This window comes from Xenopus laevis, chromosome 8L, assembly GCF_017654675.1.
Source record: "Xenopus laevis strain J_2021 chromosome 8L, Xenopus_laevis_v10.1, whole genome shotgun sequence".
Taxonomy (NCBI): domain Eukaryota; kingdom Metazoa; phylum Chordata; class Amphibia; order Anura; family Pipidae; genus Xenopus; species Xenopus laevis.
The window spans coordinates 2014700-2032365 of NC_054385.1; the positions used below are offsets into that span (position 1 = coordinate 2014700).

Below are 17666 nucleotides of genomic sequence, written 5' to 3' on the forward strand. Positions count from 1 at the left end.
TTGCTGACACTGAGCTATCACCACTGCCATTGGACAATCCCCCAAAACAATATTTCCTCTATCCGGCTGCCTATGGCACCACTATTTCCATAAAACATTCTAAAACTTTATCTCTTCCTAATGAAAATGGACCCCCAAACAGTGGCACTTTTATTGAGAGCACCTGGTCAGGTATGGGTGCTCTGTATAATGAGCACTTGTTAATGTGTGTTCTGCAAACAGACAGGTCACTGTTGTGTGCCGGTGAAGCAACCCTGGAATTTGATTAATCACGGAGCAAGTGAAGGAGGGGAGGGCAAGACAATTTCACAGAACTTCCTGGTAGGAGCAGGTTTGTAGTTCACTCTGCTTAAGAAAAGCCAAGACGCTTGGAGTTAGGGTGTTCATTCCTGGCTTATCGCTGTAAAGGAAATCGTGTTCCTCTTCCCAGATTGCTGCTGGTCTCAGTGTAAGATGCCTTACAAGGACCTGGTGAGACTTTGGCATGAAGGGATAGTAGCTGCCGAGAAGAAAGACTATGACTTGGCTCTTAAGAGCTTCAGTTTCATTGAGGACCCGCCGGCAAAGATTTGGTTCAATGTGGGGTGTATTCACCTCTTGAGAGGGGATTTTCCACAAGCTTTGGAGGTAAGGATCTGGTAACAAAACCAAAGCCGATCTTATGCCGAGGATATTTACTATGATAACATTGTTGGCTCCTAAGGCTCCCTTGATGTTAGAAGGAAGGAGGATTCAGGATTTCTGACTTTGGGTACTGTGAAGTTGTGATAGTCTCTCCCTAAATCAATCGCCCTGGCAGATACATTAGATCATTTCAAGGAAGGATCAAGTGTGTTTTGCCCGTTAGCTCAGGGAATTCTTTGGACCATTGGGTAAGGCAAAGACAGATGCCAAAACAGCAATCAGTACCGTACTCGAAGTATTCACCTCACAAGCCTTGTATTTGTTATTGTTACTTGCTAGACTAGCATCCAAACCTTTCTTTAATGTATCTGTCAAGATAATTGCTCAACAACCTCACGGCTCACCAAGATAGCTGATGCTGAATATGGAATCATTCATTCCCCAGTCCCGTAGAGTCTTTACTTGCCTGGGGTCCCCAGGGACGATATAGACTCGAATATCTGAATATATTTCTGTGAATGGCTGTAACCTGTTGTCCCGTTCTCCTGACAGGCATATGATAAATCAGTCATCCAAGACCCCTGTCTGGCTGTCGGCTATTTTCAGAGAGGATACATAAACTTCAAGTTAGGGAGGTAAGTCCTTGTTTTTTATGTCCTTCATTTCAGAGGTTTCCTGGAACTGTATTTTAAAGAGGTGGTTCATCTATGAGTCAACTTTTAGAATGTTATTAATGTCCAGTTCTAAGCAATGTTCACCTGGTCTTTATTATTTCTTGTTTATAGTTTTATTATGATTTGCCTTTATCTTCTGACTCTTTCCAGCTTTCCAATGGGGCTCACTGGCCCCACCTAAAAACAAATGCTCTGTAAGGCTACAAATGTATTGTTATTGCTAAGTTTTATTCCTCCTCTTTCTATTCAGGCCTCTCCTATTCTTATTCCAGTAATTTGCACCCTAGTAACCAGATTGCTGAAACTGGAGAGCTGCTTAATAAAAAGCTAAATAACTCGACTCACGTTGAACTACAAATCCCATAATTCCCAGCAGAATTCTTTGAGTCATAGAGTAATAGCAGAATACAAAGGTCTGTTGTTTCCAAGTCTCATCTTCTTTCCTTCCCTCTAGGTATGAGAAGGTGCAGAGCGACTGCCATCTTGCCATCACTAACCTGAGGAACAACAGCTTTATCGACTACAAACAACTCGGGCTGAGGCACGTGCTCTTCTCCTGGGAGGTATGGCAACTATAATAAGCGGCACATAGCCAGCAATCTCACTGGGCACAGTGCCCATACCAAGGCCTGGAAAGAGTATCAGCACAAAGATCCCCTGTGTACCCTTTACAGGCCAGTGTAAACAGTCTGAGGTTGATATTACGCAAGGAATGAGTGTTTGGCACTAATGAAACTTGGAATTATGTGCAGGTGCAGTACAACATGGCAGCCGTTCTGTGTTACCTGGGCAAATGGGAGTCTGCAGAGGAGAAACTGAAGAAAACCCTGCAAGGAGATGGGAAAAATACAAAGTTAGACTCTGCTCTGCATCAGGTTCAGGTGAGCGGCACAATAAAGCGGTTACCTCCCATATTTCCTTGGGGAGCTGTTTTTTTTTTTTGGAATGACAAATATCCTCCTGCTAAATGAGTAATAAAACGTGAGCGTATGGTCTCAAACAATGTTTTACCTTTCACAGAGACGTATCCTCCTCCCGCCGATTCATGTGCCCATGGGGGAATTTTTCAGGCCTCGGAAGCAGGAAGTTGAGCAGCTAAATTCCGTGGACTTCCTGGGGACACCTAAAGTAAGGAACCTGCCTTGCATACCTCTAGTGATTCATGGTATAGAAACTGCACATTCAGCCCTTGTGCATTACGTGAGGTGAAGTCACCTTCTCATCCATCACTTCCTCACGTATACACGATGGAATGTGTCCCTTCCGAAATAAAACTTGTTTTTTATAGCTTATATTCATATGCCTCAATTGTCTACACTCGCTTTTTATAAATCTGCTTCACAACTAGTTTGTAGTATTCTTATCTTCCGGTAATAAATATCCAATAAATGTATTTGGCATTTCCTCAACCTAACTTTTTTTTTCCAGCTGCAACCAACTTAGTCATGCTGTTAGTTGCTGACAGATTTCTCCGGCTCTCATTGGTGGATTCTTGCATAATGTGCTGTCTGACTGTCTCTGTTTATTGCACAGATCATTTCCTCCGTTGTACCCAACGACCAGTACAGTGGCTTTGAGCCGCTACGACCACAAGTAAGTCGGACATTGGATTTAGTCCTTTACTGGGCGTTTACAGAGCTGAGATCGATAATCTGTCACCCTCTTACAGAACTACTAATCCCATCATGCCCTGACAGACATAAGATGAGAGTGCTAAGACTATAGAGCTAAAATAATGATGATGCCATTACCAGTCAGAGCCACTGTTTAACATTATCATTAATCACAGTGATCTTTCCTGTTCCTGCAGCAACCGGGATTTTATGAGCCGTGCCGTGATGCAATGCAGTAAGTAGAACTGGTTCCATGTCCATCCCTGCTTTTCAAGACCAACTGCTCCTGATGAAATCCATTTCAGGCTCCTCTCAAACCCCCATCTGATATTTATTTGTACTTTTTTTTGCCTTTCCTCATCAGAGGCCGGGAGGCCGGCTATCACCGCGTTGTGGTGCATTATTACCCAGAGAATTCCAATGAAGTGGCAGTGAAAGCCAACAGCGTCCTGTTTGTCCTTAACAAAGATGGAGACTGGGCCACTGCCATTCACGATGGCCAGGTAAGTCCTAGGATGTGGCTCCACTCACTAGCACTGATCTTAGTTTTTTATATTTACAGTTAAATCCCATACCTGGGGGGGTGCGGGTGTTACTATTCTAAAGGCTGACGTTCTACGTTCTCTGTTGGTCATTTCATTCAATTGATCTTATTTCTACAGAAAATCCTCATCCCTACCAGCTTCCTAGAGCCAACAAACCCACCCAAAGCTGACATAAAGGTGAGCGTCTGGGGCTATTGTTATTTTTTGTTTCGTTTTAAGGCTGTATTACTCGAAACCAGTGATCCCCAACCAGGAGCTTTTTGAGCAATATGTTGCTCCACAACCATTAGATGTTCCCTTTGGCCTCAAAGCAGGTGCTCATTTCTTAATTCCTGGCTTGAAGGCTAGCTTTAGGTACATAAAAACATGTGTGCCACCAAACAGAGCCTCCTGTTGGCTTCTAGTCCACATAGGGGCTACCAGTAGCCAATCACAGCCCATATTTGTCACCCCAGGAACTTTTTACATGATTGTGTTGCTCTCCAACTTTTCTTTAGATTTCAATGTGACTCACTGGTAAAAAAGGTTGGGGACCCCTGCTTTAAACAGTATTACATGTTGATTTTTCTGCACGCTTTGTGGTATCAGAGTCATAAACCACAGAAACTTGTTAAACTTTCTCTGTTGTTATTATTATTATAGAATAATGTCACCTACTGGTCAAACTGGTTCCTCTAGTGTTTCTTAACTGTGCTTACAAATGGCCACACACACACCCCAAATGTAAGATTGGGGTGTGACCTAAGCAAGGAAAGCATTAAAAAACCCTACCTTGGTGCAAGATATGACGTTATGTGTATCTAAGATTATACTGAAAGACAAGTTACTTCCAGGCCTCTGCTTGTCTTAAACTGCATCCCCCAGCATTCACAGATGGCTGATGATGTTGTGAATGAACCCGCACTTGGGTTAAATGAAAGCAGCCAGGCCCATTAACATTAGATTCTCTGTTCTTCCTGCTCCTGGGTTGCACTCTTCCCCATCGTCAGGAGGATACATGAATGTTCTGAGTACAGAGTGAGTTCATTCCATTCTCCCATGGGATATATGTTTTTTTTTGTATTTAATTTAATGTTATCTCCCCTTGGGACAGAAAATGAACAATGGAATTCCTCTGCCACCTATGAAAACACCTCCCACAAGACCCAATGTGAAACCGGGAGTGGAGCAGATCACACTGACCCAGCAAGGTAGACAATGCCATACTCCATTAAATATGCAATAAAACATATGGGCATAGGTTATTTTACTCACCAAGTTTGCTTCTACCTGGGAAGATGCCATACTGCTTAGCACTCTCTAAGTTCTGCTTGTTACAATCTCCAGGAACTTCTGTGCCACCACCAGTGCCAGACTTTACACCTCCTCAACCAACAGGAGACGCCCCAGAGCCCTATACGGTAAAGAAAAGTAGATTGTAGTGGTTTGTAGCATTTGCTTTTCAATCACTGTATTGCTTGTAGATTTGGGTGATCTTCATGGGTCTGTCTTCCCTTCTCTTCCAGCTCAACGTGCTTACAATGAGAATGGAGCCCATATTGGAGGTGGCTATGCCTTTGCAGAGATCTGCTCCGACTCACAAGGACATGGTGAGATAAAAGACACTTTTAAGGGGAGAAGCACCAGGCAGGGTGGCAGTTCTCCTTCTAATTCATGTAGCATGCCTGCCTTTCAGAATCAGAACTAGAGCAAGCCCAGGAATCCCCAAATTCCTTAAATCATTTTGCATTTTCTCTGTTGTTCCAAAACCCAGGCAGCGCTAAATGTTGTTCCAAAGGCAATGTCCCCACCAGCAGAAGATGACAAGCTAGTCCTGCACGTTCACACAGAGTTCACTGTAAACATGACAGTTAGCAAGGCCATGGCCTACCCTGAGCTTCAGGAGGTGCTAAGGGACAAGCTCAAGAAACATGGGGAACTAATGGCCAATCACTTGAGGTTTGTGTGTAGCGATTCCTTCATAATGTCCAGTCAGTTCCTTCCATCTCTCATTCTATCCTTTCCTGCATCTGCCATGAAACCCTTTGAGATGCCTCCTCTGGATTTGCTGAATTTTACTAAAATGGGACATTTTAATATTTAGCTACAAGGATCTGGAGAGCAAAGGGCTTACCCTGGTGAAGGACAATAAGGACTGGCAGGAGATGCTGAAGCTTTCCAAAGACAAACAACTGACGTTATGTTGCAAAGTACGTAACCATCGCCTGGGGTTGGGGGGCACTGAAACAAGATGTCTGATCTGGTGGGGGATCTGGACTGTACCCATAGTTTAATCTTCAATATTCCATTGCAGGACCCAAATCTTTGCGTGGGGAGGCCCATTCTATATCGCATGAAAGCGCAATACGATTACCAGGCGGAGGGACCGGCAGATCTGTCATTTCAACAGGGAGATGTCATCAGTATTCTGTCGGAAGGTATGTACTGTATTTGGAACCCTCATAGAAACAGAGAGGTCATTTATTAAGACCCCAGATGCAGGTGCAAGAGTCCTAAGGGACACAAAATCCCACCCCTTTAATAAGCACTTGCATCTTGGGTCTGGCTGTGCTCTGCACCTTGTCTTATGTATGGAGGAGTAAACCATGGGATAGGTGGAGAGGGGTGCCTACATGCCTCCCTCTGCCCACCCCTCATTGATTCATGGGGCGACTGTAGGTATCTGAGATCTGCACCGAATCTTCTACTTGCAGGCAGGGCTTAATTATGGGGGGTCCCCAGGACACAGCCTCATATACAGAGTCATATTTGTATGTGGCCCCCTGAATTCTATAAATCACAAACTGAAACCCTAGTTACTTACTACGGGGCCCCCCAGGGCCGAATCTGGAGAATTGGGCCGAGCTGATTATTCCTGTAATTCCTTTGCCAGTGAATCAAGAGTGGCTGGAAGGACACTGCAATGGAAATATTGGCATTTTCCCTAAGTGTTTCGCCAAGCGAGAGGACGACATGTAACAACGGGCATGGAGAGAAAGGACGGCTCCAGCACAAAGACCATTAGATTCTTCCCTCTGCAAGTCTACCAGAGGCAGGATTGTACTCCTTATGAATTGTGTAAATTGCATATATATTTTTTTACATCAATTAACTATTAAATATTAAACCTGTGATATTTTCGTGTTCACTTTCTATAAAGCGTGTACTGTCCCTTCTATGGCTGAGCAGAACATGAGAGAATATGAGAATGAAAAAGGTCCGGCTGTTTATTACAAATGCTTTGGAATGATGTATGGAAGTGATAGAGACAATAGTGGGCAGTGATGTATAAATACAGTAATCACAGAGTCACTTGTACAGTACATAGATAGGAACCAGAAGTCCTTGGCTGTTTAGATGATATGAATACTCATGGTCCTGAGCCTTATCCATTGCCCAAGCACCGTTCCATGGTCTCCTCCTATGACAAATGCTAAAACCAAGGTCCAGTGAGGCAGTTGAATGTCCATGGCTGAGGCTTTGCCAATATTGAATATATACATGTATACATTGCGAATGTCCGTTGGCCAACTTTAAGGGTGGGTATTGATAGTCCGCCCGTCCGCCCTCCGTCTAATCCCTATTCTATCAGCTCCATCTGCTCTGCCCTGGAGATAAGTTCCTACAGAAGCAGTGCAAGGAAACAGCCAACAGCCCCACCGCAATGCTCAGTACTATGAAGAATATGGCCCCAACCCAAAGACTGTAGCTGTGCGCCTTCAATTGCGTGGGAGCTTCGGACGGGATCATATTGGTCAGGTTTAGCATGTACCCAAGGGTCCATCCAATGTCCATGCTGCCGGCCTTTAGGGGAGCAAAGTTATCTGGTTAGATTCCAACATAGAGCTTAGTAGACTTTGAATCCATGAGAGAACACATATATTCAATATTAAAATAAATAGGATATTGGATGGAGGACAACCTTGCAGTGTTATTATCCAGCCTTCTGTAACCAGCCATGCATTAGTTGAGCCCCTCCCCAGAAAAAGCTACACTTACCTGCTTAGAGAAGTGTATCTTGTTCCAGGTCTGGCTATCAAATTTGTAACCGTCCAATAGGAGAGTGAGTATGTACATCCCAGAGCTGCAGTACTCCAACAGGCGCTTCCGGTTCTCCGAAGGGAAGGACTCGATAAGCTGAGAAAAACAGAAGAATTTATATTGATTCTCACTGCCCCTTTGATTTCCTTTCAGATAGATTTCCTACACTGGCCTGATCAAGTAAAGATTGAGCTCTTCTGTCACAGTCAGCAAAAGTAAATGATATGGCAGCTCCCACACAACCAACGTATACATTGTGCTCCCCTTTGATAATTACCATATATACTCGAGTATAAGCCGAGTTTTTCAGCCCCCAAAATATGCTGAAAAACTTATACTCGGGTCAAGCGCAAAAACGGCTGCCGGCGCCTAAGAATAGTTGCCGGCGTCCAAAAATAGTCTCCAAAAATATTCGCCGGCGTCCAAGAATGGTGGCCGGCATCCAAAAACGAGACGCCGGCACCTCCAATGGGAGCAGAAATCCTAAATTTTTTGATTGAAACTTACCAGAAGCTGCTGCATTTCTCACCCTCGGCTTATACTCGAGTCAATAAGCTTTCCCAGTTTTTGGAGGTAAAATTAGGTACCTCGGCTTATACTCGGGACGGCTTACACTCGAGTATATACGGTATCATTATTCTTACCGTGGGCCAGTTGCTGGTGCAGAAATTCCAGACGGTGCGATTGGCCTCGGCCAGCGATTGTCCGCAGGTCAAGTTGAGGAAGTTGAACGTGTAATAAAAGGCAGAGAAAGCCTGCGGGGTGGAAATTTTTTAGTATACTATAAAATGGCTAATTCAAAGCAATTTTTCAATTGGCCTTCATTTTTTCAGTTTTTGAATAATTTGCCTTCTTCTCCTGACTCTTTGCAGCTTTCAAATGGGGGTCACTAACCCCATCTAAAAACAAATGCTCTGTAAGGCTACAAATGTATTGTTATTGTTACTTTTTATTACACATCTTCCTGCAGTGATACCTTCTGGCCAACAGGTGGAGCTTCTCACTGTAACTGGATTGAGGCTTTTTAATTCACCCCTGTCTGACCAGTTTTTATGAGACTGTGGGAAGGGACAAGGTGTGGGCTCTCAGTTACACAATAGCTCCCTTGTGCCCTATCACTAATACATCTCAGATTATGCAAGAGACAAATTCTTTATTCCTTTACATCTCTCATTGACTTACATAGAACTGCCCTTGCACCGGCGGCTGGAAGACTCCATCGAAAGAACAGTTGGCATTGTTGGTGCAGGCAGAGAAATTAAAGACATTGGCGATGGCTCGGTGACACTCAGTGGGGTCCCCCGACCCTTCCACAATGACATTGTCAGCCAAGTCGGCCGGCCCACTGGGCACACAGGGGCTGTTGAACACAGATGCCAGGGAAATGTTGGCAGTGTAGCTCTTGGCATAGCAGGGGTTTTGCACTTTTCCAGAATTCCAGCCCTATGGATAGACAACATTTTTTAGCGGACGCATTTGGACTTGTCCCTTATTGAGGAGAATGGTTTGTACCATTTGTTAAACTGCCAGATACCTGGCCAGGAGATTGTATTAGCTAAGTGGCGGCTTTTGCAAATCAGCCGAGGTGCACTTCCCCTTTAAAAACACCCATCTCAGTGGTAAACCAACAAACACAGAACAATGGATGAATGGGATGAATGCCATGCACATTCATGGAGACTATTTTGCCCTGCTGTTCCCATCTTACCCTACTGTCTCCATCTTGCCCTACTGTCTCCACCTTGCCCTACTGTTTTCATCGTGACCTATTGTCTCCATCTTGCTCTACTGTCTACATCGTGAACTATTGTCTTCATCGTACCCTACTGTCTCCTTTTTCGCAAACTGTCTCTATCTTCCGTCTTGTCCCACTGTCTCCATCATAACCTACTGTTTCCTTCTTGCCCTACTGTCTCCATCTTGTCCTCCTGTCACCATCATGACCTACTGTTTCCATCTTGCCCTACTGTCTCCATCTTGGCCTATTGTCTCTATCTTGCCCAACAGTTTTCATCATGACCTACTGTCTCCATCATGACCTACTGTCTCCATTGTGACCTACTGTCTCCATCTTGTTCTACTGTCTACTTCGTCTTGTTCTACTGTCTCCATCATGTCCTACTGTCTCCATTTTGACCTATTGTCTCCCTTTCATTGTTCTAAACCTGCAAACCTTCTTACAACTAGTGCTACTAATAATGGGCAACATTTAATATTCCAGCTGTACCACATGATGGTTGGCATATCCCACCTGTAGAAGATTGGCAAGCAGCCTCTTAAAGACTTGATCCTGACCATAGCAGAGATAGCTGTGGGTGTAGATTGTGTAGTTATAGCCATACAGCCTGAAAAACATTTCCGTGTCCTTGTCTTGAATGAACCCTACAGGCTGGAATGTCATCTGTGTAGAAGCCCCACCAAGGTCCATGGCTCCAAACGTCTGTCCACTTGTTGGATGAACCCAGCTGCCCAGGAACGTATACTACTTCATCCAAGCACAAAGACAGGTCCACAGATTAGTTGCTTACCCTAAAAAGAACCAATCAAAATCAGGGGGACTCTTGCTCTACTCACCCCTATGAAGGTACCCAGCAGATAGTTGACTGTGATCCATCCCAAGGAACCTTCCTCGTTGCCAGTCAGTATACGAGCCCCCTGGAAATTCATTGGGTACCCACCAAGAGTTTTAGAGATTTCATCAAAAATAAGTTGGGTTTTGGTGGCATTCTGCATTCTGAAGAGGCAAAGGGACAAGGAGCCAAATGTTAGACCTTATGTAACTGTACCCCATGACTCACCTTGTGATGGAAATGACAGCTGTAACTTAATATTTTATTAATTGTCTAATGGGAATATTAGGTGCTGAATGTATATGGATTCCAATTCAGCAGGAACAGCCCCCTACGTTTGCTCATATAGAGAGATTCCAGTATAGGTATTCCCCTGTACCGAGCAGAGTTCAGCAGGGAAGTTTAAAGGCAAAGTCCAAGCCTGGAAATTGATTTTCCATTCAGAGTTATGCAGCATGAGATTATCTCTGAGTTTCTCACTTTTAACTTCTCTTAAAGAGAGTTTTATTATGCAGTGACCCAAGTGCAGGTTCAATCACTGTCTAATTATAGTTCTGTCAACACGAGCTGTTCCTTAACTTAGAGCCAAGGTCACCTCCAGGCTCCTCCTGCTCCAGCTCAGCCATAATATAAGGATCGGGACTAATAAACAGCCCTAATTGTATTATTGCCTATATCACTTCCCTTGGACAGTACAGAATATGAGGGTAACACTGAATCCCACCTGAGAAGCCTCATCCCGGCAGTTGCTCCGAGCAGGACAGTGGTCTCCCTTTGCTGCACTGTTGGGATGACTCTCAGAACTTGGTCCAAACAAGGTTTCAGGCTTTCCCCGGCTTGTGACGGGTTCTCTGCGTAGGAGGAAATGCCAGGCCCTGGAATAAAAGATTCTGTTTGTTTTTCTTTTTCTTTTATTGGTGCCATTGAGATCAGGGCAATTGCACTGAATTCCAGTGAGTAAGAGGTTTATCTGGGGATATAGTTCTGCAGGGTTGCTTTCTGGCAACGCTGTACTCATTCTTGGGAAATCCTTTTATATGCAATAAAAACACAGCAAAACCAATAACATTTCCCAGTAAAGATGATATACTTCATTGCCAAGTGAAGAACCAGTAGCCAGAGCCTGTCGATTAGACTTATAGGGAAGTCTCTAGGTCCATCCAAGGAGACCGTATTTTTGATTATGTCTCTGGGAAGCCCCCTGAAGTACTGAAGCTTATATACAGGTATATTATATACAGATATAACATGATTTCCTCTCTCGATGGTCCCATATCTGAGCCCTATTCGACTGAGCATTGTTCCGCAGCTGAGCCCAATCCAGAGTTATAGCGACCAGTCAATATTGGCCTTTCTCAGACTTGTCTCCAGTGCCGGGGACAGACTTTCCCTTTATGAATCACAGACCTTTTTCTGCAGACCTCTGGTACTGGCAGCTTATGGCATGTGTGTTACATGTGGGGTGTCCCATGTCAATCCTATTCTCCTCCTCCTCCCCAGCTGTCCATAAATGAACTTACTCACATGGGGTGTTTTTTTCTTGTTCTGCTCTAGATATTTTCTAAACTTCAGCCAGTTTTGAATAATTGAAAATGAATCAGCCTCCACCATCCAATGGTAGCCACATAGAGTATGTGTATGTCTGTTGTCTTTTCTTTTGTGGCAAGGCCTGATTAGGTGCCCTAATGTCTCCCTCTTGCCCTATTATTTTCTCCATTTTACTATACCCTCTCCATCATGTCCTCCTGTCTCCATCCTTCCCTGCTGTCTCCATCCTTTCTTGATGTCTACATCTGTCCTACTGTCACTTTCTTGCCTTACTGTCTCCATCTTGCTCTATTTTCTCCATTTTACTCTACCATCTCCATCATGTCCTACTGTCTCCCTCTTGCCCTACTGTCTCCATTTTGTCTTACTGTCTCCATCTTGTCCTACAGTCTCCATCTTGTCGTACTGTCTCCATGTCGTCCTACTGTCTCCATCTTGCCCTACTGTCTGCATCTTGACCCACTGTATCCATCCTGCCCTACTGTCTCCATTTTGTCTTACTGTCTCCATCTTGTCCTACTGTCTCCATGTCGTCCTACTGTCTCCATCTTGCCCTACTGTCTCCATCTTGTTCTACTGTCTCCATCTTGACCCACTGTATCCATCTTGCCCTACTGTCATCATCTTGACCCACTGTATCCATCTTGCGCTACTGTCTCCATTTTGTCTTACTGGCTCCATCTTGTCCTACTGTCTCCATCTTGTCCTACTGTCTCCATGTCGTCCTACTGTCTCCATCTTGCCCTACTGTCTCCATCTTGACCCACTGTATCCATCTTGCCCTACTGTCTTCATCTTGACCCACTGTATCCATCTTGTCCTACTGTCTCCATCTTGTCCTACTGTCTCCATCCTGCCCTACTGTCTCCATCTTGTCCTACTGTCTCCATGTCGTCCTACTGTCTCCATCTTGCTCTACTGTCTCCATCTTGACCCACTGTATCCATCTTGCCCTACTGTCTTCATCTTGACCCACTGTATCCATCTTGCCCTACTGTCTCCATCTTATCCTACTGTCTCCATCTTGCCCTACTGTTCTTATTCTACATCTCTATTTTGTTTTGTTTTAACCATTACAATACAATGAGCCACTAATTGATAAAGCAAGACCAATTCCTAATGCATGGAAGCAGACATTTTGGTGCTGCTCTTCACCATGTATTTCAGCTGCACCCCCTTATACAGAGGATCTGATAGCAGCCCCAACATTTCTCTCCTCATTAATTGGCCGAGGTGGAAGGACCCCTGCCAGGTGAGTACTTCTGTTATACCCAGCACGTGGGAGGCTGCCTGTCTATGGCCAATCATACACAAGGTAGTGGCTCCCAGGAAAGACCTGTACATTAATTAAATCATAGTAAATACTTACCTGGGATCCCCGCCAGTGTTATAAAGGGCAGAGGGTGAGGTTAATCCATATAAATGTCACAAATGAATCTCAGATGGGTAAATAAACTGGGAGACGCTCACCTTGGCATATGGGAATGAATATGAACGGTGTTAACCAGGTGAGGACAAGCAGAGAGAACGCCTTCCCTGCATGGCGCACACCACACCGTTCAAGGCAACGAGGGGTTAAAGAGGAAACGAGAATAATGAGATATTTACATTGGGATTTATAGCCCTTGTGCAATTATCTCACCTGTTGGCATGTTGTGCGTGTGCTCTCAGGGTGTGTTCTGATGTCCAATGTGATTTCCTGCAGTCGGGATTGTTTTACAGCCCCAGGAACTTATTGTATGCAACTCCCAGCACCTTATTGCTTTATTACTACTCCTTTACATAGTAGTTGGTTTTCCCAGTTTCCTTTGCAGATAAGACTTCCTGCGGCTCATGTTAGTGAAAGGAGAGCATCATAAGGCCAAGCAGCCGCAAGCACAGGGAGTTGTTATTGGCCACCTTGGTGCATGACTACAGCTTTCAACATGCCTTAGAGCAGGGATCCCCAACCTTTTGAACCCGTGAGCAACATTCAGAAGTAAAAGGAGTTGGGGAGCAACACTAGCATGAAAAATGTTCCTAGGGTGCCAAATAAGGGCAGTGATTGGCCATTTAGTAGTCCCTATGAGGATTGTCAACCTACATTGAGGCTCTGTTTGGCAGTGCACCTTGTTTTTATGCAACCAAAACTTACCTCCAACCCAGAAATTCAAAAATAAGCTCCTGCTTTAAAGGCCACTGGGAGCAACATCCAAGGGGTTGGAGAGCAACATGTTGCTCACGAGCTACTGGTTGGGGATCACTGCCTTAGAGGTTGCTGGGAGTTGCAGGCTTAAGGTTAAGAATCAGTGAGGTAACATCATACGCACCTGGTACATCACAGGTATAGACTTGTTTGACAATCCCTGTGTCGTTCTCCTTATTAGCCGGCCACTGGTACAGGTACAGGGTGGTATGAGAGGAACCAGCGTCGAACACCATGCCATACTGCAAGAGAGAGCAGACAGCATTATGGGAAAACTCCCATTAGCCACCAGGTGCTGAACATCATGTAGAATTTCTCTATGGGGAGTAAGGAAAGCCCCATCCTGTTCTCCTCCCATGAGCAAATAAAGGTGCAGGCACTAAGGTGCAAGGGTCCAGTAAGCTGATACTTGAGGTACTATTTCCAGATCCGGGCGACATTAAGATCTAACCTGAGCTGCTTCATGGGAAATGTCTTATAATAAGCCATGATAAGAACAAAATCTTTATCCGCTGGGATGAGTTTATTTTGTTTATTTGGAGTGAAGTAAAAGAGCCACATGGGATTCCATATAATCCCTTATCAGAGCATTGCTGATATCATTAGAGAGGGGCACAGGGAAGTAGGAGGGGTCTTGCAGAATCCAACATTTTGCCTCAGGGGGTTCATGAATTGATAGAAAGTTGTTCTTGATATTTTAAAAATTAATCATCGGATCCTACTGTCTCCATCTTGCCCTACTCTTTCCATCTTGCCCTACTGTCACCATCTTGCCCTACTGTCTCCATCTTGTCCTACTATCTCCATCTTGCCCTACTGTCTCAATCTTGCCCTACTGTCTCCATCTTGCCCTACTGTCTCCATCTTGCCCTACTGTCTCCATCTTGACCTACTGTCCCCATCTTGTACTACTGTCTCCATCTTGTCCTACTGTTTCCACCTTCCCCTACTGTCTCCATGTCGTCCTACTGTCTCCATCTTGCCCTACTGTCTCCATCTTGCCTTACTTTGTGCATCTTGCCCTACTTTGTGCATCTTGTCCTACTATCTCCATCTTGTCCTACTTTCTCCATCTTGCCCTACTGTTTCCATCTTGCCCTACGTTGTGCATCTTGCCCTACTGTTTTTGTTCTACCATCTCTATTTTGCTTTGTTTTACCATTACAATACAATGAGCCACTAATTGATAAAGCAAGACCAATTCCTAATGCATGGAAGCTAATATGTTGGTGCTGCTCTTCACCATGTGTTTCAGCTGCACCCCTTTATACAGAGGATCTGATAGCAGCCCCAACATTTCTCTCCTAATTAAATGGCCAAGGTGGAAAGACCCATGCCAGGTGAGTACTTCTGCTGTTTCCATCTTGCCTTAATGTCTCCCTCTTGCCTTACAGTCTCCATCTTGGACTACTGTCTCCATCTTGCCCTACTATTTCCATCTTTCCCTATGTTCTCCATCTTGTCCTAGTATCTCCATCTTGTCCTACTGTCTCCATCTTGTCCAACTATCTCCATCTTGTCCTACTGTCTCCATCTGGCCCTACTATTTCCATCTTTCCCTACGTTGTCCATCTTGTCCTACTATCTCTATCTTGTCCTACTTTCTCCATCTTGCCCTACTGTTTCCATCTTGCCCTACTTTGTGCATCTTGTCCTACTATCTCCATCTTGTCCTACTTTCTCCATCTTGCCTTACTGTTTCCATCTTCCCCTACGTTGTGCATCTTGTCCTACTGTCTCCATCTTGCCCTACTATCTCCATCTTGTCCTACTGTCTCCATCTTGCCTTACTGTTTCCATCTTGCCCTCACCCGTATTTAAGCACATGTTTTCCAGCAGTGGCAGGATTACACAGATAGTATGTTTAATATGTTCATAATAGTGTTATGATAATAATGCTCTGAAGATAAGATAAAAGTTTCTCTGGGAATAAAGCGACTTCTAGAGAGAATTTCCCCCACGTGACAGCACGGCTCAGTACTCAGGACAGCCAGTGATTTCCCACAGATAATACAACATTGGTTACAAAATCAACTCAGCATAAAAAATTCAAGACTAATGCATTGAGAGCAATAATCCAAATACCTGTGGGAAGATGCTCCTGGCCTCTCACTGTAAGGCTGCTAGTATATACACATTACTTCGATAGACCCACAGTTAAAAGAAGAGCTATACCAATTAAATCAACAACAAAACTATGAATCAATATCCCCCCCCCGGCCCAATCCACTTGCCCAGCTCTTACCTTGTCTGGTGACGGCTGGGTGATAGATTGGGAATTTACGAGGCTGAGGATGAGAGCGATGATCCCAGATACCAACGAGGTGACTATGAGACATCCTACAATGAGACCCTTGTGGTTCTTAAACATCACAGCTCCGACCTGTAAGCACACGGGAACAGCCAGAACCCCTGGGGGGATTAGATGCACTTTCCTAATGATGGAGCTCCAGGGTCCCCACCTCTGCCATGTGGCCCCTGACTCAAGTACCCCCTAATGGCAGCCCTGTTCATATTCATAAATTAAGTTAAGGGCTGAATATAAGAACTGGTTACAGATGGGTGGGTATACTTTCCCTTTATTGGTGGCATGTGACTTAATGTGTATAGTACATACAGAATAAGCCCCCCCCCCCAGTAGGTGAACGTAATGAAAGAGGAAAGGATTTGTAATTCTCTGTGTTTATTCCACCTCTAAGATGGGAATTCCTCATGTAATTACTCTCACTTATTACACAATGTAAATAACACAATGTGCGGCTGAACTTCCCCTCACTCCCCGTGTTTTTTGGGAACACAGACATAACTCAGATATGCACCCTCTTATCTACCCCAGAGCAATTGAATACTTCAGCTGGGTGCCATACTGTGCCAGGGACCTGCTCTAAAAACCATGAAATTAAACTTAAAGTAGCAGCGCATTGTATCCCTAGTGCCATAGAAGTCCCCTCCCTGATATAGACCCACTACTGGGCGCCATAATATAATTCTTCTCTATGTCACTGCTGGTTCCCCATAATACCCTCTCTATAAATGTAAAGCCAGAAGCCCACGGTACCTTGGCTGTAGGTTGAGCAGATCCCCTTTTGTCAGTCCCACTTGGTTTGGGTCAAGGTGCAGCGTGTGTTGTACAGTTATACCGACTGTAAGCCCGCCCACCCCTCTACAGGTAACCAATCACAGCAGGGCTCACCTGTGCATCGGACCAAAACACTGAGCTGCCAGGAGGGGAAGGGGGGAGAGGAGAGGAGGGAACAGAACTGGCAGAGAGAGAGGAAATCTATTGTATAAAAGAGAGACTGGCACAAGGAAAGGGCACTGAGATGCCACCTATCAGCAATACAGCTTACATTGAAGATTTATTTACTTGTGAACTACACCCCACCCTGTCTTTTACTTTAAGGTCCGGTGCCTCTAAAGCTGCCCAGTGCCCCTACAGTCTGTGCTCATGTGCCAACTGGGTATGGCAATTGTCCCCCTCACTTTTATCTCGGCCAATAAATTCATCTCGAGTATCTGCCACTGGGCTGGGTGGGTTTTAAATATTGTGTTCTTATCTTAAGGTGCCCCTGAGCATGGGTGCCTATATAATAAATACAGTCCCGTCCCCACCTGTTATATATATCCCCCCCACCCATATTATTTACACACTGTAGGTTTGGTGCAGCGCTGAGCAGCCACGGGTGCAACACAAACACCCAGTCCATATCAATACCCCAATATTTACCCTCCCTCATCCTCTGATCTGTCACATGTTTGTCTGTCTTGTGCTAGTCATTAATCACTAGGCACTACCGGAACTGTTACCCCCACAACTATAGCAGGGTGACTGTTACCCCAATGTTTCTATATATCTGTAACCTTGTTATGAGCTAAGGGGGCCCAGT

General features: G+C 44.7%; 2 protein-coding genes across 2 annotated transcripts; one reads left to right on the top strand and one right to left on the bottom strand.

Moving 5' to 3' along the window:
- noxa1.L (NADPH oxidase activator 1 L homeolog) lies at positions 1 to 6567 on the top strand. Its single transcript, XM_018229409.2, has 16 exons — positions 1 to 627; positions 1177 to 1259; positions 1753 to 1861; positions 2051 to 2179; positions 2319 to 2426; positions 2832 to 2891; positions 3109 to 3146; positions 3276 to 3414; positions 3574 to 3633; positions 4550 to 4646; positions 4783 to 4856; positions 4962 to 5045; positions 5210 to 5394; positions 5540 to 5645; positions 5750 to 5873; positions 6329 to 6567. The coding sequence occupies exons 1-16, from the start codon at positions 454 to 456 to the stop codon at positions 6412 to 6414; spliced, it is 1656 nt and encodes a 551-aa protein (XP_018084898.1). The 5' UTR covers positions 1 to 453; the 3' UTR covers positions 6415 to 6567.
- A 71-nt stretch (positions 6568 to 6638) lies between these two features.
- entpd8.L (ectonucleoside triphosphate diphosphohydrolase 8 L homeolog) lies at positions 6639 to 17664 on the bottom strand. Its single transcript, XM_041572277.1, has 10 exons — positions 16838 to 17664; positions 16025 to 16162; positions 13904 to 14021; positions 10771 to 10921; positions 10051 to 10210; positions 9728 to 9958; positions 8659 to 8919; positions 8121 to 8231; positions 7435 to 7572; positions 6639 to 7239 (listed from the first exon to the last, which is right to left on the bottom strand). The coding sequence occupies exons 2-10, from the start codon at positions 16148 to 16150 to the stop codon at positions 7024 to 7026; spliced, it is 1512 nt and encodes a 503-aa protein (XP_041428211.1). The 5' UTR covers positions 16151 to 16162; positions 16838 to 17664; the 3' UTR covers positions 6639 to 7023.
- Positions 17665 to 17666: the final 2 nt, after the last annotated feature.

Excerpts from the sequence above, each read along its gene's own strand:
- noxa1.L (XM_018229409.2), top strand. The coding sequence starts at position 454 with ATGCCTTACAAGGACCTGGTGAGACTTTGGCATGAAGGGATAGTAGCT. Across the intron at positions 5,046-5,209 it reads CTCCGACTCACAAGGACATG|GCAGCGCTAAATGTTGTTCC; the intron begins GTGAGATAAAAG and ends TCCAAAACCCAG. Across the intron at positions 5,395-5,539 it reads CTAATGGCCAATCACTTGAG|CTACAAGGATCTGGAGAGCA; the intron begins GTTTGTGTGTAG and ends TTTAATATTTAG.
- entpd8.L (XM_041572277.1), bottom strand. The coding sequence starts at position 16,150 with ATGTTTAAGAACCACAAGGGTCTCATTGTAGGATGTCTCATAGTCACC. Across the intron at positions 9,959-10,050 it reads TGCTGGGTACCTTCATAGGG|TATACGTTCCTGGGCAGCTG; the intron begins GTGAGTAGAGCA and ends TGGATGAAGTAG. Across the intron at positions 8,232-8,658 it reads CGGTGCAAGGGCAGTTCTAT|GCTTTCTCTGCCTTTTATTA; the intron begins GTAAGTCAATGA and ends TCCACCCCGCAG.